Source organism: Motacilla alba, chromosome Z (genome assembly GCF_015832195.1).
Source record: "Motacilla alba alba isolate MOTALB_02 chromosome Z, Motacilla_alba_V1.0_pri, whole genome shotgun sequence".
NCBI classification, from domain to species: domain Eukaryota; kingdom Metazoa; phylum Chordata; class Aves; order Passeriformes; family Motacillidae; genus Motacilla; species Motacilla alba.
The window spans coordinates 62,435,258-62,456,549 of NC_052046.1; the positions used below are offsets into that span (position 1 = coordinate 62,435,258).

At 37.4% G+C, this 21,292-nt stretch overlaps 1 protein-coding gene across 1 annotated transcript in view; it reads right to left on the bottom strand.

The window, feature by feature from the left end:
- MRPS27 (mitochondrial ribosomal protein S27) overlaps window positions 1-21,292 on the bottom strand; it is a 43,159-nt gene that overhangs the window by 12,690 nt on the left and 9,177 nt on the right. The window contains exon 4 of the mRNA XM_038123916.1: window positions 20,836-20,894. Within this exon, the coding sequence (XP_037979844.1) occupies window positions 20,836-20,894 (59 nt within the window). The remainder of the gene's footprint in view (window positions 1-20,835; window positions 20,895-21,292) is intronic.

Consider the following 21,292-nt stretch of genomic DNA (forward strand, 5'->3'; position numbering starts at 1 on the left):
ATGCTCCATTTGCCTTAGAAATGCTTCATCAGTGAGGCGTACCTCATGCATAGGGAAACTCTGCTGGAAAGCCTTTCCCAGCCCCTCTGCATCGGTTTAATCTATTCTGAGACACCTCATGCCATGACTTCAGCAGTCTTCCAAGGCAACCCACTCCAGTGCTCAACCAATTTGTAAAATGAAATACTTTTAATTTCATTTTATCCTAATTCAGATGCATGGACTTTGCTCCGTATTTGAACAAATGCTGACAAAAAGAACATGGAACTTTAGCTTTGGCAAACATTCAAGCATCAGTTAAAAGTTCAGTGGTAGGAGCTGTTGCCTTGGTCCTGAGCTGAATTTCACACCCACATGCAAAGAGATGCATGCAGTCTTTCTCAACTCAAACGAAAACTGATCTCAGTCCCCCGCACAGAACTGACTGCCACTTTCTGTAAAGAACACCAATGACTGAGCTGAGCTCATGTGCAGATGCTTGCAGCCCCAAGCCAAGATGCAGCACCATTTAGAGGCAGGGTAGACTCTTCCATCTGAATGAGCATGTTTTCCAGAACGTTTATCAGATTAATGTGGCCACCAACCCTCTTTCCCCCTCAGTAAATCTCTTGCCTATCACTGAGGGCTACACAGATGACCAAGACTGGAAAACTACTGCAGCCTAGAGAGCCTTCAGAACAAGGACAGCCATGCCAAAAGTGGAGATAAATAACTACAGAATCTAAATGTAAGTATTTGTAAGTGGCATAGAAATCTCCCCATTAAATTAAAATTTCATAGCAAAAGAAAAGCATGCTTTGAATATGAAATTACAAGCATCCATTTTGGTGCTATAATTACTTTCCATTTTCTTCTCTCTGGAGTTCAAATACTGAGAGTAGCAGGAATGTATATTTGCTTTCACTAAAGTCCTGTGTCATGGACAAATGCTTTCAGGAAGTATCAGTTACAGGAATTTGCATTTAATCATATTTTGATGAAAAAATTATCCAATTGCTACAGACTCTTTCACCAGCCATTCAAGAAGGGTCAAACTGGAACACCAGCACCCAGGAATAATGCCTCCAACATATTTTAAAGTTTCATTAAATGGTTAATATTGTTTCACAAGTGGAAAACAACAGACCCGTCTTTCAAAAAGCATGACACTGATTCTCTCAAATACTTAGGCTTTCTATTGATAGTCTTTGCAAATGAAAAACAAGTATTCAAAAAACAACAACAAAAAACCCAACCAGCTGTTTTTAATGCATTTGAATATCCAATTTTTTTCACAGCTCTGTTTATTCTCTTCAGTACACCACAGCGAGAGAGAACACTTCAACAGACCCTGCACCTTGGGATTGCTAAAGTTTACTGTAATGGAAGCTTCCAGGTTTCAAAGTAAAATTGGATTTGGACAGCAAAAGACCTAACAGGATACAATACGGCCTAGAAACAGAATGAAGCTGATCCAATCAACACTCATAGCTGGAATCAATATGCACAAAATCCAGAAGCATGTCACAAAACCTTGTAAAAAAATTGCACATCAGCTTTTATAGGGCTGGGACTGATTTTTGCGTGTGTGTGTGTGTGTGTGTGTGTGTGTGTATGACAACCATAGGATCTTTCAGATATAATTACTGCATGTGTGTTACTATTAAGATCTTTATGTGATCTTTATGCTCAGATCAGTGCCTGCCCTAGGTGCTATGCAAATGAAAAGCAAACACCTTCTCAACAAAAGAATTTTCTAGTTAATTCTAACAATTAATTACAAGTCAGTTGCATGGGAATGAAGAGAGGGGACTGGTGCATAAATGCAATATATATGCATGTACAAGATCCCTCAACACTAGACACTTCCATTAATCCATTATGTGGTAGGAGAATTGGAAGTGAAAGGGAAACAACTACACTGCAAACTTTAATTGTTTCTGATCCATATAATGCTGAGATAAGCTCTGCCTCTATTGTACTAGCTGAGAAGAGAAACCAACAGAGTATCTGTTTCTTACAGTTAACCTAGACAAATCAACCAAATGTTGTGGCAGGCACTTGTACTTGAAATGGAATCAGGAAAAAGAGTAGGATGCTCACCATTTTGACAAGCACTAACATCCTCCTCCTTCTCTTTGTCCACCAAACAGGATATAATTAAGCAAGGCAATATGTTCAGGGACAGATGAAAAGACAGAAGGAAGTTAAAACTACAGAAAAAAAAGAGGATTCAGAATAAATTAAATAAAGGAAGTCTCTAGCAACTGCTGTCTGTTTAATGGAGAGACCAGAAGGTTATCTTGCAGATGCCTAGTGCAGAAACTCATCTTTCTGAGAATTAATAAAAACCTGAGAAGCCCAAGATTCTTACAATGTGTTCAGAAAAGACAAGAAGGAACTCTTAGAGAAGCTCTCTGTTGGTACACTTTAATGTTAATGGCTGAAGAATCAATATGGTCATCCTTCCAGTCATTGAACTGAGGACATCTGCTTCCATGGGGAATAAAAACAGAAATATTTGTAATACAGGGAGAGCCTGAAATATCAAGGTCATTGTGAATCTAATAGCACACAATGCGATACTCTAGAGAATTCTTTTTATTTTTAAAAGCTGTTCAAATTATGCAGTCCAGAAACTTGATTTTAACAGTTGTTTTGCACTTGCAAAATGATTATAACTTGGAAGAGACAGGAGTGTACAGCCTCAGTACAAGGCAACCAGAACATTTTTAGCCAAGCAAGTACATTCTCTTGCTCACAAATAGGCCAGCACATTGGGCTACATTGTCAGCTCACTAAGTTACTGCATAAAGCCCCGCTGCTCATTATTTTCAACAGTGCTGGGGTACTCATGCTGTGTGAAAGAAACTAAACAATAAAAAAGTTTAACAGACGCTGAGAGTGCTTCGTGGGGTGCTGTACTACTACAGCAAGCATGCCTTATTTATATTGGTGCACTCAAACACTGCAGAAAAGCTGAATTCCTGCCATACTCATTTATTTCAGTCTTGCAATTTTGTTCGTGCCATCAAGTGGTGATGCACTCTAGTTGCTTTCACACACCCTGTCTTCTCAAGGGAAGCAATGCAGCAAACCTGAGAGCAACGAGAACCACCCCTTGCTGGTCTGCACTCTTTTTCCTAGGTTGATAGAGGGCATTTCATTGCTTTGGGGACAGTCACAAATGAGGAAGATGGTGAAGGAAAATTTGCTGCATTACAGAGGAGAAATTGCTGTAGAAGTGACATACCACGAGGAAGAGCTCTGCTCTTCCTGGTAGTATAGAAGGAAAACCAGCTCAGCATACCGGTTCCCATTCTTTGTTATCACAAGTTCCATTTTAGACTGTGGCTTTTTTAAGGGCCAGTCCAATTCCTAGTGCTCCCAGAAGATATACTTGTGCGAGACACTATTTTTTCTCTTCCCCATTCTCCCCCAATCTGTGAAACAGAAGGAAGACACCCTTCCTTTCTCCACCTTTACCTGACCTAATGAGAAAGCACCTTGTAATGATCCACACATCCTACACTTCCTATCTCTCTTCTTTTAAAACTAGAGAGAAACATGTGTCTGCATGTTCATGTATTTTCAATGGAAGAGAGAGTCCCAGATTACTTCTCATCCACTTAAAATTCTACAAAGTCCCAACACAAAATGTAAAGAGACTTAAAATAAATAAATATAATAGGAAATATCTCTGCTAACGAGGAAGAAGCTATCTCAATGGAACAAATCCAAAGCAACTCCACATTTTACACAAGTCATACAGGGCTGAAAAGCATGTTAACAATGCCATGTTTTTTTTTTTTCCCAGGCACATTTTTTCAGCTACAGTGCATAATGATCAAATGGATTCCAGGCAGGCTTAGCTTGGAAACTGGAAGGCTGTCACCCAAAACTCTCCCTTTGTATGTCATTTCAAGCCTCAAGCCTTGGGGAAAATCATCTGCATTTTAAATGGACCCAGAGGCATTGCTCATACGTCAGTGTCAAAGAAAACAATCCTAGAAAAGCAATCATTATTGACAGAAATTTCCTTTAAAAAATGAACAGAACTCTATTTTTCCATCTCTTCGACTGCCATTTTAGCCTTCACCTTTTTTGTATAAATCTTGTTAATTTCATGTGTAAACCTACCAGTCCTACAGGAAATGATGCACACATTAACTGCCTACACTCAAAAACAGAGGGAACACATTGCTTTTGTGTTGAAATAAAAAATTCAAGTAGTATGTGTACCATAAGAAATCAATTATCAAAAGCAGTAATAGGACAGGTTAAAAAGATTAGACATGACAACTGTAACAGAGCATAGTCTAACGCTGAGGCAGAATCTTACACAAGCAGAAAATTGGTTTGCAGACTCCCTTAAAAAACCCCTACATTCAGCCCCTATTCTATTTTAATTTTTATTGACTTTCCCCTGTCTTTTATTTTGAACTAATTTAACTTGATTGCTAAAATTAATTCTTCTAAATTAAGATCTCCCCACCTCCACATGAATTCATATTTCATGCACAACATTTTTTGTTCAAGATTTGCACAGAGCTCTTACACCACTAATGCATGTCTGATGATGACCCCAAAACAGATCTAAATTATCAGATATGGAGAAACTACAGTACAGAACCACAGTCAAACATCAAGGCTGAGCAGGAGACTAAGGATATTTTAAGTACCATGTCCTGTTTCATGTTATACCACATTAAGTTTTTATTTCTGTTCACTTCAACGTTACAAGTTCACCTTTTTCTTAATCCTTAAGCTTAGTAATAAGACTAGATTTGGAAAAGGAGATATTTTGGCTAGAAGTACCTACTACACAGTTATTTAGGAAGACTAAGGATATCACCCGGGTAACTTTCCTCTACCAACAACTGAAGCGAGAAAATTCACTATTCAGTAGTTTCAGGGTAGCTATTGCATTGCTCAAAACTACATTCATGCACAGAAAGCTCAGCTTCACAAAGTCTCTTTCGAACAGCAGTTATCACATAGCATTCACCATATATCAGCCAGGATGTAGTTTATTCTTTATTGACCTAGCTATTTTGACAGTTTTTCTTTTTTTTCCTGCCCATTGTTGTCAGCCTTGTATCACTAAATGCTCTTCCTCCTTTTGATGAATTTAAGGCACCTTAGAGAGTAAAGCATAAGGAACAAACCTCATTACATTAAAAGTTAAAAAAACAGTACAATCAGACTTGCAAAATCATAGATAAATTTTAAAAATTTCAAAATAATGTATGAATAGACAAGCAGTTTACCACAGCACGAAAGAAATGCTTTGCTTATACATAAACAGACCTAAGAGCTATCACGAAAGAAACAGCAATACAACAGATAAGGAGCCTATGACAAGTTTGAAGCAATTTATTGGTATTCCTGGTATAATAATATTTTAAACAACTACTGGTATTCCTGAAAAGTATCGGAATTATTTATCAGTCCTTCCATCCAGAGGCAGTCAACCTAACAGAACTGTAGTGGAGCTGCTCTTCCAACCTTCTGGTAGCAGGTTACACCAAGCAGCCCTGAGCCTCCCTAGAAATATTTGCAAAGCACAAAGCAGCAATCCTTCAGACAACCTGACTAATATCCCACATGTTTACCTTAAATGCTTCAAATCTTTATTCTAATTAGTTGAAACTGAAAAAGCAAAGCCAAGGCTCAAACCATATACACTCAAGTACACTCTTTGTCCCTGGGAAAACTCTTCAAGGCTGCTAAATATGTTTCCTGAATCTACTGTGTAGATTCACAGTACTTCAGAATTATGCATTCCCTGGCAGAACTCAAATGGAAGTTCACTACTAAGAAGAATGTGAACTAGTCTCTGTCAGTTTGGCTGAACATGCTCTGTACACCTAACTTGAAATAGGATGACATTGGTCACAGGCCTTATCTAGCTAGAAGCTAAAGATCTTAACACTTAAAAATCCAGTATTAACACAATTCCTTGTTCTAGGTTAAAGGGAAGGTCACCAGCTAGCTCACTAAAAATGGACATTTGGGGATCCTCAGCATGACTTATAGGTAAAAGAACACTGCTACCAAGAAAAGGTGGCAACGCCTGCTTTAGTCTCATGAAGGAAGTAAATTTATCCCATTCAGTTTTATTTCCAATGCAAACCATAAATAAAGCAACCTCCTTTTTTGACTTAACAAAATGATGAGGTGAACTGCAATGAAGGAAACCAAATAAACAGATTTTTGAATACCGTACTTGTATTTCTCTCCTTTTCCCAGAATAATAGTTACCAACCACTCTTCACCTCTCCCACTCCTTTTAAAAAAAGACAATCAGGAAAAATCCAGTTTTCTTCTCACACACATGAAGAATCTATACTACTTTCACCATAAAGATGAAACTCACTCAAAGAGCGACAATTAAGAAGAAAAGGTTGTGTCATAATAATAACAATAATGAAAAAATTCAACATCTCCCCAAACTATTGACTATAAGAGACACAGCTCTCTGTGACAAACACTTCTGGACTTAAAATTGAAATTATTGGTTTTGAATATAAATGTCACCAATACTGTATAGAAAGTATCACAGGCTGAGAAAACACACAGGGAATGATGAAGTGAGCTGTTGCTATAGTGATTTTGATAAGATTCTCTCAAGTGCCTTTCCTTTTCCCCATGCAACCACAATCAAGTCTAATTTAAAACCAACTCTTCCATTAATTATATCTTTTTCCGGTATCCTGGCATACAAAACCAGACAAATTAAGAACCATACAAGATACTACATTTCTTGCTTCTGAGAATTTTTTTTAATCTCAGCAGTTTCAAAGTGCATCAGGATAGAATCTGCTGTTTCAAAGCTCAACAAAGGGTCAGTTCTGCTGATCCTTTTACTTGGATCGCTGAAAACTGATTAACACAAGGCTGTAAAAAAAGGTTTATATGAGTAAAGCACTAATTTGACTGTTATCATTTTACTAACTCAGCTATGCCTGTCATTACTTCAACAAATTAAACCTATCTGAAAGCTAGTACACAAGTTACACACTTATTTCTGAAAACGAAAACAAATGTTCGCAGAAGCCTGCTTGCAATTTCTAGTTACTGTTACCACCTTTGCACCCAGTTCACTTTGCCAAATGACTGACCACTCAAAGCAGCCAGAAAGTCAGTTTCCAGCAGAACGCAGGAAACTAGCTGCACTTCAAAATTAAATTTAAAATCTTTTGTGCACCAGATAGTACTTGTGTCACAGACTTTCTTCAACCACAGATAACTTTATGTCATTCGAGGACTAAATTGCTTTAAAGCTCATTAAACCTAATTTTTAAAAAATAAATTACTACAGATGTTTTAGAAAACCTCCCTCCCTTAGCTACCAACTACTGCAGGGATGTCACAGTGAAGCTTGCTTTCCAGTAACCACTAAACCCAGCTAGACAGAGATGTAGCACCAAGGGCTTTCCATGCAGACAAAACAGTGATTCTAAGTTCTGTGATAGCTCAGTGTCAGAGGCGAGTGCATCACACATTAAGGTGTTTCTGCCTTTTAGCACTAAGCCTAAACTATTAAAGAATACCCCTTTCATGCCATATTAAATAGGCATACTTCATGTGTATGCATAACAACTGCTGTCAAGAAAAGCAAATAATGACTTCTTGATTTTGTGGCAGGAAAAAAAATCTTAGCCTTTAACAGACATTGCTATTATTGTATTTGCAAACAGCAACTTTTTAATAATGCCTAATATTCAATGTAGATTTAACCTGGGGCAAAATTAATGTAATTTTCTAAGAGACCTAATCACTGAGACCTACAGTTTACATTGTAACTATGTTGCACTTTCCATTTATTTTGCTCAAATTCTTAATGGTTCACAAAATAGCTCCCAGAAATAGATCACGCATTAGCTTCAAACTACTGTAACATAACACTGACATAACCCTTGACACTTTTCGGTTTTATTACAGTTGAACTCACACAGATCATAAGTGATGTATTTCTGTCTTAACTATGTCAAAGGCTGCAATACAGAGGTGTACAAGCCAAACTGTTTATTCTGCAGAGTTAGTTTCACACCACAATCAGAACAAAAAATAGGTGCTGGGAAGACAGTACTTCAGGAATACAAATACTGAATGGATCTCAGTAACCAACTCAGGCAGGGCAAGAGCCAAACCTTGCATTTGCTGCCAAACACTTCACAACCTAGATTTGCACAGTTCAGGTTTTGCCTCTTCAGATTTGCTGCCACAGGCACAGAATTCAAGTTAGCCTAATTTTGACCTAATACATTCACATTTTTCACTGCTACAGTCTGATGTCCTTGTGTATTTGCTCTCCTTCTGTACCCCATGAGTGAAGGGGAGGCAGACAAGAAGGCTTCAATATTAAATGTAAACACTTAAAAGGAGGACAAAACCCCTGATACCTGCAGTTTCAGCCACAGCTACCATCAAAAAGGCAACCATTTCTAAAAGGTCGACCATTGGTGAAGAGGCCATGGCCACCACGCAGCTCATCATTATTCTGTTTACTTTTCACGACACGTCTCAATAAGCAATGCTTACTGGTATTTCTTTTTCCTTCCAACCTTGCACTTTCCTAATAAAAATACTTTCAGCAATGAGTAACAAGAAATGCTCAAATACTTCACACATTTTAAACTGTTCTCTAACCACAGTACCCAATCACAGTACTTCTGAGGCATCTAGTAAGCATACCTCTTAGTATATCTAACTTCTGAGACCAGTGAGACCAAAATGTCCTTTGCATCATTGCATATGTCAACCCCCAGGAACAGCAAGTAAGTACAACAAGGATAAACATGGCAAACTGGACTCAAGTATTTTGTAAGGCAGTTTGAAATTTGTGGGCTCTTACCAGCTACATGATTGTTTTATTCTTTTCAGAAAAAGACTGTGCTATCAGATCTGTTCTTTAAAGAGAGACAGTAGGTACCTCTCTTTAAGTACTGCATGTACTGTAGGACAAATGCTCCCTTGCGTAGGTAGCTGCAAGCTGCACAGTAAAAAACGAGGTCATGCTACCCAAAACAGGCAGAGGATTTCATAATGCAAAAAGGTATTTTGTAGTTTCTCCTCTTTTGAGACAGGAAGACATCCAAGACAGCTAGTTATAAATATAGTGGTGACAGCACCAAGCCTCCCAGAGTCCAGTAAGCATTTGGACAATGCTCTCAGGCACTCGGTGTGATTCTTGGGGTGTCCTGTGCAGAGCCAGGAGTTGGGCTCAACGAGCTTGATTGGTCCCTTCCAACTCAGCATATTCTATGATAACTCACTAATGCATTTGGCTAATGACTGGCCCACAATGCAAGGCCAGGATGACTTGCTACTTTTCCTTTCACAGTGGTCTACTCAGACCTTGTATTCAGGCTCCAAACCGACATTCACAGCACCAGCTAAGGAAAACTGCAAAAAGAAGTAATCACTGCAGGACAGTAACTTCAATGAAGACAAAAACATCTTTTTGCTGGTAAAGTGGACTGTAACACTCCAGCTGCACATGTTCTGCTGTCATGCTCTCACAGTAGCTGCTACACCTCGTTCACCGCCAGTTAGATACACCAGCAGCCAGTCTTGTTTGTCGACTTTGGCACAGACTGTGTAGAAAAGGGGGAAGGAGTTGATGTCCATTTTACACCCAGCTGTCTGCTGCCAGAGGCTGTCTGCTTAGCTTGTAGCTCGATTTCGTCCAGCTCTGCTCACTCCCTAGTGGAACTTTGAAGAAAGGAGTATTTTCCCCCTTTTTTAAATGAAAGCAGTAGTTACAAAGGAGAGAGCAGAATAAATGTCAAGGTAAAGAGGATCATTATAAAGTTGACTTTGGAGATTAAAGGCAGCTTTATATCCACACCAATTCTTAAACAACAGATATTACTCATAAAGGTGAAAATCTGTTTGCAAATCCAGATGACAAAATTTGTGTGCTTTCAGCCTGACAAGTTCTAGACTGAAGGAGTGGGGTGGGGGGGAAATAACCACAATCCCTGTTCACATTTCAGCATGAGAAAGGAATTATTATTGGGTCTACATTCACAGCTGAGCAAACAGGCATTTTTATCAGCTGCTCTCCTGTATATCCCTTTCTAATTTTAACAATAAATCCAAGAAAGCATTCTTTGCTGCTGCTTAAATGCTCCCTAAACTGCATTCTGGATCTAATCTGAGAAAACACATAATTCCTCCAAGCTACCAGGGACCTGCCCCAACCAGCTGAGGATCTGGCACACCACACATGCACACGATCATTAATTAGATGAAAGCTGGGAGGCAAGGACAACTCCAGCACCTTTCAAAGATGTGCAGCCCAGCATCCCACAGAGATGTATCAGTGGTGAAGACAGAAACAAATTGATGAAAGCAGCCACAGTGCTATTTCTGAAACAACCAACTCCATATTTGAGTCCCTCAGGCTTCCAAACTGATGTAGCAAGGGGAGACAGCTGAAAAGCCTGGGGACATTCTCCTTCAGGGACAAGGACACATAAGGATTTTAGGAAACAGGTAAGGGGATAAAATCAGCTGACAAGAAAGGCTCGGACTTCCATCTAAGCTTTTTCCAAACCCATACTGTTCTTCCACCCCACAATGCCCTCCACAAAAAAAAAAAAAAACAAAATAAAGGAAGGTACTATTCAGGGATTAGTCAACCTATTTAGGAACCAAGGATTTATCAAGTAAATCTCAGAAAGAGGTAACAGGAACTATGGCAGAAGGAACAGTTGCAGGTAGCTCAGCAGAGTGCTTGGTACAGAAAAGCACAGAAAATTGCAGTTGGACTCATTCCAGCAGACAACATAGATATGTTATTTGGAGCATGCAGCTTCAAAATGCTCACTACTAAAGTAGCATTTAAACAACAAAAAAAAAAAAAAACCCAACCAACCCAGCAAACAGCCAAGCAAGCAACCAACATAGCAACCAACCAACAAAAATCTAAGCACCCTGAATGACTGTTGGGGTCTTTTTTTTTCATTTTGCTACTGAACATCTTATATTCAGAAATTTGCAACTTAACTTTTCTGTAAACAGTAAGAGGAATAACCATGACATTTGCTTATTTGCTGATTCAATATTTCTCTATTCAATACAGCAAAGCACTGTTTTGTGTATCTGTCTGCAATCAAGCTTCTGCCCTTAGAGAGAATACTTTTTCACAGGCACAAATGTATATGCAGAAATAAGCAGATATACAAGTTGAATAAATGTACCCACTTATTTTCATTTTTGTTCTGCATTTTAATCTTTCTGGACATTTCTGAAGATGGAATTATTTAGAAAAAATTGAACTATTGGAATAAAGTAACATCATTGACTTTTCAAACTTCTTTAACTGGGGCCAAAAAAATCTACAGTCTGTTGGATATAATCACGTAATTTTCTAAATGTCTTGATAACTAAATTTTGACATAACACTTTCAGTCCTACAAAAGCACAAACATAATTTTTAAAATAAAGGGCAGCTACTTGAAAATTAACATGCCCAGTCATTTACAAGCAAAAGAAAGATGCATACTAATGTAAATCTACCTCCTTCCCATCGTAATAATTTTCATTAGGTTATAAAACCATTTTGTCTAAAATGGAGTATAACAGAACAAATGTGGTGATTACTCCATCTCTTAAAATGGTCATCTTAAATGTTCTTTCCATTTCCAAAGGGTTTAACCTTCTGGAACTTGTATCACACCTGCTATCTGTTACTATATACTATGCAGCAACGTGCATTACAACCACAGATAGTCTGAGCAATAAATTATACTGGATCCACTCTACTATATCATATTACTAAGCTGAACATCTTTACTGTTACCAACAAAGCACAGAACACTTTTCTTGACTATCAAGTCCAGTTAGATAGTGTTGCTCCTTTTTTATGTGCTTGATTAGATCATAGTCATCTTAAAAGCCCGTGAAATAAACCAAGATTTTACGAAACAATGATTTCAAACTAAGATCATATGGACTTTTCATTACACATAGTAAAATGAAGGGATGTCCTCACTGAAATACTGGATAAGCCTTGAATTTCATACATTGGCTGAGGTGTGACAGGAAAAATATCTTAATGCCTTTGTCCTTCTCTCCATCAGTCTACCCTACAAACTAGCACATGACTTGCCATCATTCAAACACACTGGCAGGTCTCTTAACAAGTGTGGTGCAGAACAGGAATTCTCAGGCAGTGGAATGTTAGAGATGCTTCAGTCCCAGGCCTGCTTCCATGCAACCTGCAAGAGCGTATACTGTTACCATAGTAGAAAACCAAAAAGGTCATGAAACTATTTGTGTAGGTCTTACTAGCACTCACATTAGTCTCCTGAAAAAAATGTTTCCTCAAACATTGTAAAGAAAAAAAAATACAGAAAACCAGACAGACACCCCTTTCCATGTTAAACTATCACATGATATGCCCTGGAATGTTTAAAAACATTTCACATGCTTAGTGGATGTACAGTCCCACTTTCTTATAAGCCTTCCTTTAGTTACAAGTCAGAGAAAACAATCACAAGAAAAAATACAAAGTAAATCCTGGTAAGTGGGTAAACTTTACAGCATATATGTTTAACCCAAGATGTATTTTCAACCCAACAGCTGCAACAAGCTATGCAACTCCTATTTCCCAGACTGAGGACATTTGAAAGCTGACACTATTTACTGCATATCTTCACTCTCCAGCTCCTATCTCAATTTTTCCATACCTATCTCAATTTTTCCATAATAAAATTAACACAATATAGGCCCTAAATACTCATCCTGTTCTTAAAAAACAATTTTCAACAAAATGATTGCTCTCATCAGAAGCTCATCCACAGCTGCTTGCAGAGTCATTTAAGCCAGGAACACCCTGATTCTCCCCTTGGAAAACCACCTTTAATGGCAACAAAATAACATCTCAACTTAGCTCCAAAACTACCGTTATGCTTTCTTTTACTACTGATTACAGTAGAAGAATCTTGATCACTGACATTCCCAAGACATTTTCTGCCTGGAAGCCTTTTGATTTTGTACTTGGCCCTCTGTTTATGACATTTAAACTGCTCAGCATTTTAAATATGCTGGCTAGAGTAGCACAAAACCCTGACTTTCCCAAAGTATAGGATAAACACTCTCCCACTCTGAGCAAATTTTATTATTTTGTATGTGCTGTGTAAGAATAGATGAAGATAAAATGGCCTGATATTTTCATTTGAATGGCTACCCCACAACCCAGTGCTACTCAGCACTACAATTCTGTAAATCAAAGCTAACAAAAATTCAACAGAATTCCTGTTAAAAAAATAAAAACAGCTTGCATACCCCAAAAATAAAATATCTGTATTAAAGGTATTTGTTTCCCCAAGAAACATATTTTGTACAACTAGCTTTACAAGCAGCATAACACAAACTAGAGAAGGTTACTAGTTAAGCAACTGAAAACAAAATTTTTAATAACTATTGCCCCTTCTACAGCTGCAGACATAATATACTCCCCACTCTTCTATGTTATGTTTAGTTTAGCTCAAAAATTACTAATGTGACTCAAAATAGCAGGAATGCAGGCTTACCACATCTAAGTTGGAACAGGAATAAAAACTAGCACCTAAAAAAATCCTGACATACTGAGGATCTTATTTCACCAAATAAAAACAAGACTTCCTAAATTGGTATGTTTTAAATAGAAAACATTTTTCTAAATGCTTTCCAAGTTGCATTTAATATAATCAATGTTTAAATACTCATTAAAATGTGAACATTTGCAGAAAAGTAATACTTTCACTTAAGGTTCTTTCTCAAAGGCAGCTGTCCACATCAGGAAAAACTGCATTTTGGTAAGCATTTACCTCTTTTTTAAAAAAAAGAAAATAGAATATATAAAACAAAGCTGTAAAGAAATACCTGTAAACCATGGAAGTATCTACACAAGACTGTCTCCTTGCTCAGTAGGAAAATGGTTCTAAATTGAGTACCATCTTTTCAAAGAAATTAAACTGGTTTGAAGAACTTGTTTTCGGCTGCAAGAAAACAGCAATAAGCCTTTCTTTAAAAGGCAGTTTAAATTATTAATACAAAACATTATTAAAATATTTTATTTGAATTAAGGTTTCTTGCTTGCTGATATAAACTAAGACCAAGTCAACAATTCAAATAATTCTAATTCTAATCAACCTCCTGCAATAAGACAGCTCTGGTCTAAAGCATGTCAAGATTATAACAAGTTGACAGTAACAAGTAGTTCTTTTTTCTACCATATTTATTTTGATCCAAAAAGGAAATACTTGCATGCACCACACAGAAGAATGATTTAGGTTGATGGATACAATAATCACAAATTTAACAGCTCCTAAGGAAGGGACCATGACAACTCTGCTAATGGTTGTAAGCCTAATAAAAATTCATGGGTTTATGCTGGTAGCTGCCACTTTCAACATAACTGAAAGAGAAAACACTGCTGTACTGTTTAATACTATTTAGGAAAGCTAAAGGACAAGTAACTCAGTAAAACCATTAACTTTTAAATTTTTTTCTGTTTACATGGGATTGGAAACTGGCTTTGACTACTGTTTCTGCTCAGGAGCTGTAGTGGAACCAGGAATTCCTTGCAGGGGAAGCCAGATAGAGTTAATTCTCTAGTATATCTTTATAATTATTAGTCATATTAGTCATTAACTAAAGCTAGCAAAGGAACAGATATTTGCTAGTAATTATTTTAAATTCTGAATCTTATAAAAGGTTTTAGTCTGTCCTGGCCATTTGTGCTCACGTGAATGGCTCATTCTCTACACTTTCGGCTGCATTTAACCTCTGTCTGGATTTTCAGTATTTCTAAAATATAATGCAAGATCTGCCTCGAGACAGACTTTTTGCTGATGCAGGCGTTTATTAAACAACTTCTGGAATGCCACTGGACATAGCAAAATTCACCTTTAAGGAGGAGCATGGGTAAAGCTCTGAGAAAAACTGCCCTTTCTCCTTCAATATATGAGTGCAACAGTTGAGATCTGGTCACATTGCACTATGGACTATTTCCCGTAGGGGCTACTAGACAAAAAGCTTTGAGCTGTTGGCAAGAAAGATGCCAGGTAAAAGATACAGAAATTCTGCTATACTCTTTTCTTCCAAGAATTGTAATGAAAGCCTGTCTTCCCATATTAAATGAAAAATGTATCCACATGGAGTGTGGACCAAATAATTTCTGTCAATTTCTGAATCTGACTGGCTTCATCTATTGACTCCAGAAATATTGTTGATGAGGAGGAGGAGAGATTATCCCCAACACTGATATTGCAGGCTGTTTGTAGAAGAATCCTTCTTTTAAATATAAAGCTTTTAAAATCCAAATGCTTACCCTTCTAGCATTGGCAACATCCAACTAAAAAATTAGTGCTGATGAAAAGCCTTCCAACTTTTTGTGCTTTTATATGCAGCGCCTAGAAAATTCTTGACCAGTTTCTGCCAAGTTTAAAGAAAACTATATATACAAAAGGACAGATGAACTATGAAAGGCAGATGACTGAAAGGGCATGCATTACAGGAAAAGAGCCTTCTGAATGCTTTTCAATGTTTTATCTTTAATGATGGTTCTCCCGCACTTCAAAGCACGTTACACTGAGCACACTGAAAACTGATGTTGTTATAGGAGAAGGCTTGCTGAAATTTGGCTCTGGGTTCTGAAACGTAGTTACTAACTTTTTTTCCAAACATTCCAACAATTCAGACAGTGACAAACCACGGACAGACGAAGACAACAGAGAAACTGTGAAAGATGAGAGGGAGAGTAAGAACATGTGCCCCTCTGTGCAGAAATGAGTGAATGCTGGAGCCAGAAGCAGAGAGAAGTCCTCACAGCCAGAACACCTACATTTGGCAGCACTGACTTGGATAGTGACCAATATTTCTTCACATAAAGCAGCATCACACACTGGCAACCACAGGAGAACAGCGCTAAACACTGGTATTTCCGTCATTCACATGAAAATAATTAAATATTCTAATGAGGTACATTCTGGGGTTTCCCTCCTTGTACCTCCCTACCTTCTGAAAAGCTGCCCAAATCTTTCGCAAATTAACTTATTTTAGAGCACTCAGCCTAGGCAGGTAACCAAACTGGTAAAACATATCATTCTGCCAACAAATAGTATTTTTCTCTTCAAATGCTTCCACCACTTCTCAATATCATTTCAAAATATAACTGCTACATAACTTGAATAGCAGGCAACTATTTCTGACTCATTTATTTTTATACCTTTTTTTTAGCCCATATACTTTTCTGGAGGCATTGAAAACCAAGATTTGATCAGTTGTTTCACCTACAGCCTTAAGAGAATGAAAACATCTCAAAGGAGGAATTAAGTATGTTACAGGACTGTGTCTACATCTCTTCTATTTGTGCTGGAACAGGTAATGGTATTCATTATGTACTGTACATTTCTATACAGAAACAAAGTACCATACTAGTAAAAACAAATGGCACACAAATATCACTCAGAAATACATTTTTTAGTACATTGTGAAAATTTATTATAAGTTTTATTATAAATTTTATTATAAATTTATTATATTATTATAAAATTTATTATAAACAATACTTTAAAGTAATAACATTTTCAGACACTAAGCTGCTTGACTGGTATGAAAGTGCAACTTCTGCACCCAAAGAACAGACATGCAAATATAGAGAGTGCAGGTGAAACTTATTTTGCATGTAATGTTTCCCTGAGCAGTGACACACAGGTATAAGAAAAAGCACAATCCCATATGGACAGAGATCAGAGCGCCAAAATGATTTAAAGGCTGAAATCAGGCCTCAAAACTGCAACTTACTACCATCCAACCTAAACAATTCTATGATTCTATTAAAGACAGTACATCTAAGAATAACTTCTAATCATTTGCTATTGTCCCATTTTGTGATTATAATCAGGTATGGACCCCAGGTAATAAATCCTGAAGTCTGAAGAAAAAGCTGTGTTTTCAAAAAAAATTACTAATAACAGAAAGGTAATAAAAAGATCTAGGCAGATTGTGCAGGATGTAGAGCACATGCACATACAAAAACATTCTCCAGACACTGTGTATACTTTTTTCTACACAGTGGGTCATGGGTTTAATGCAATTAAAAATTCTCTTGAGGAGTCTCAACATAAGAAAAACTTCACCCATTCTTTTCCCACACATTGAAAAATCTTTGTTGGCATAAAACCTACATACAAAATCAGCAGTTACCTCATCACAAAACCTCTCTTCATTATGCTAATGTTTCAATCATAAGAAAAACACCCTGATGTGTGAAATAGTGACATCTCAGTGAGACAGGACAAAGTACAGCGAACTGCAGTTCTTTGATCTGGCTGAAAGTGCTCTGCATTCTGATGAGAATTTTTGCTGGGATCCTAGGAGACGAAAGGATTTTTTTTAAAGTCTGACAGTTAACAGAAGGGGGGAGGCATTCAGAAGAGAACAAAAAGAGGAGCACTGAAAGCAGATGACATCATGCCTCAAACTGGCCTTTACCATCTTACTGACATGTTCCACAATAGCAGTTTCCACACAGCTATTCTTGAGAGCTCAAGATCGTCTGTGGAGACAGTATGGCTGGAGATCCGCTGCTTTAAAAGCATAGAAAATTTAAATAAGTCTAAATATAACACATATATTTTATTTTGGGATCCTAAATGCATTATTGTAATGCTCCGGAATACTACTTTTTGAAACTATGTTCTGCCTCACATTATAGATGGAAAGTCTACAGTCTACAAAGCTAGCAATTACAAGATCTGTCACACTCATCTCCAGGAAAACGCCACACTGCAAGCATGGAAATGCTGTTATTTCCCGCTGATTCTTCCCACAGGCAGTTTTGCCTTTTATACTAGGTACATCTTCCAACCTTGTAGGGGCCTTGGAACTGATTACCTTTCCCTTCAGGTTCCCAGAGGCTCCAAACATTGGGGAGAGGTATAAAATTTCCCTCTTTATACTCTACAAGCAGGTAAGGGGAAAACTGTGGAATTCACATTCTCTGAACCTGAGAGAAGCAGTGAAAGAAGCAGAAAAGAAAATGATCAAAACAATTCTTATGTCATTTGCTGCACCTGTGTTTCTGCACAAGTGGAATGCATTATGGAAGATTGTTTACCTGAAGGGATTTGGTAATTGGATTCTGGTGTGAGTGTTTTGTTTCCTTGACCAATCTCTGCAAGCTGTGTCCTGACGGTTGGTCAGGAGACAGTCACGAAATTTAGTTCAGTTGAGTTCTTGCTCAGTTTCAGTTTTAGATGTAGTGTAATATAGTATAGAATAATAGTACAATAAAGTCATTAATTAGCCTTCTGAATCAATGGAGTCAGATGCATCATTCTTCCCAGACGTTGGGTCGCCCTGTGTTCCGATAGAAAACCACAGGACTTCGAGAGCATTCTGATTAATTATGTTCAGTCAAATGCACATACAGTCAACTTACCAGGTCAGGTACAGAACATCTGTTTGCAACAGACTTGTATACCTCAGAAGACAAAAAACATAAAAAACAGACACAAAACCAGTTTTTCTCTGATACCACTTTTCTCCTGTTCAGTAGTTTACTCTCCTTAAATAAAAGAAAAATCATACTTGGAACTTTCTCATTAAGGCAGAAAAAGAGAGATTTCCTGTCAAAGCTTCTTTGCTTCCTAACTTTCCCCCTGTACGCCCCTCATTTATGTTTCATGGTGTGGCCTTTTACGTGGGACATTTTTCTGTGTCAAACATCCTCACAGCTGTGAAGACCTATATTTGTAAAAATGTCTTACATTTTACCTCCAGCCTATGTGCAAACTGTAAAGACCAACTAAAGTGTCTTGCAAATACCCACATCTCCTATATCCTGGAGCTAGAACACATATTTTCACTTGACAGAGAAAATGCTGTTATAATTAGGATTTTTACATGCTGTTTTACTACCTGAATACACAACCATTTTGAGACTAGTTTGGAATGAAGTCTCCTTGAAAACTGATGCTAATACCACCAAAAGACAGCATTTTGCAACACCAAAACAAAGCAGCATCACAGGGACACAAGAAAAATTTCAGCCAGAGCATGTCTGACAAGCCATGTGACACATCAATATTTTTCTATTCTCCCCATATGGATGACTAAAATCTGTATCAATAGCAAACGATTATATTTGATATGCACACGACTATACTCTAACTAGCCATAGTGGAATTTTACCTTAGGAAAATTGTAAATAACCATGATTGCTTTTGAACTGTAACTCTGTCTACGAGAATGTGTTTTAAGGATAGAAATCCTGTGTTACTACCTGAGGTACTAACCAAGCACATATTAAGACTTAGAAGGATATTTACATGTTAGAGATTCCCATAATATTCTCTCCCTCTTACTATGTATCATTTTTTTATGCTTCTAAGTTTTTGTCACGCTTTGTGAACTTCTTTTTGAAAGAAGAAAGAATCTGTAAGATACATTACAGACACCTCACTCTCTGGACTTTATCTGTATCATTTTGAGACTTAGCAATTAAGTCTCCACTTTTCTTTGTATGTCAGGTAAGTCAAAGGTCTCTTGAAATCCCTGACTCTAGAGGGCCTGACTCCATCAGAAAGGAAGTAAGGACATGTGGCATAATATAACACATTCAAGAATGTTACTAGAAGGTACTAGAACACTGGCATTAAACTGGCTTTACCATCTTCTGTTTTCATCTCTGCTGCTGCAAGATGGAAAACTGATTTCTGACCACAGACTCTGATAAGACTAGTGAAATCTTGATGAAAAGGAATGAAAACACCACTAACCTGCCCTCTGTGAGTGATTCTTCTTCCTACTTTTATTTTAAACTAGAGGATATTGCTAGTATTAACTGATTTCTGTAGTTTCCATCTTGAAGTTTCGAGGTTCAGATACTATCCTGGTAGTACCACAGAAACAGGGACATCTGAAGTCTAACGCAGTCACATACTTAAAACTGTGCATACACTAAAACCAGCTATCCAGAAAACATCTTAACTAAAAAAAAAAAAAAATCAATCCTTATTATTTATAAATAACAACCTGACATTATTTGTAAGGATGGTCCCTCATGCGCTTTGACAAGATGTGTTACTTTTTCCAGCACAAAACTTAGTTCTCAAAATGTGTGTGCAAATTAAAAGAACTAATTCATTCTAGTGATCTTAAAAGAACTAATTCATTCTAGTGATCAGCAATAATTGCGACCCTCTTAAAGTCAATATTGAGAGGTATCGACTTGAAGCAAGCAAGCATTCAACCTGACACTACCAGAAAACCTGCGCACTTCAATCAACATGAAAACAGTTGCCAAAAAATGTAACAACCCATGCATAAAGTGAACTACAACTTATCTGGGAAACATGAGTACTAAGAGGATAATAGATTTCATTCACCCCTGACATTAGCACAGGATGCCTATTTTCATTCTTCCATGTCCTAAGGAAACAAGCTTCCTCGAGTCCTACACTTAGACATCCAAATATCATGTAGCCAATTCAGATAAATAATTATTCAGAGAACAAAAAAAAAAGTATTAGAAGGAAAAACTGTGAACAAACATGACTACTTATATTTTCAGCATCTCCAACATAAACCAAAGCTGCAGGTTGCATTAGCTGCTAGCTCAGTATCTCAGATTAACATGCTTGACAGGAGACAATGCCAGAGGTCCAGAGAAGGGCTGCCATAACCATGGAGAAGTTGGCAAGAAAGCCCTTGGCTGTGAGTTGTAAGACATACTTTGCAAGAGAGAAATCAAAAGCCAAGAAGCTGGAAACGGTCAGTCTTCAAAGGACAAGACTTCATGGTATTTACTCGTACGACTCAAAGTTCATGTTGAGGGGAAATGATGCTTACTTGTAAAGGTAGTATTCGGCTTGATCCACTTCTTCTCGTGAAGAAATGTTGTCAACAAACTGATTAAAAAATAAGAAATAAAAATTTTAAAAAGGAGCACTCACATGAATCATTTTAGAAGAAAATAACAAATAACAAAATACGTTTGTCTGGCACATTTAGCTATCTGACAGTACTGGAATTCTTCATATCTCTCCTCGCTCCTAATTCTGGTTTCTTCTAGACTGCTAAAACTCAAATCTTTTTATACTGAGAACTGCCATCCTTAATCCTGAGAAACTTTATGCATCTTGAAAGCCATCTGAGGATTAAACACCTATAGCTCAGTATGCTGTATTTTTGCTGTTCCTTTAAATCTTTTGCTCTTTACCCTTTATTTTAAGCATATATTCAGTTCCTCACACTTTTTGCCACAATTTTGTGAGAGTTTCCACATACCTCATTGCTTCTTCTAAAA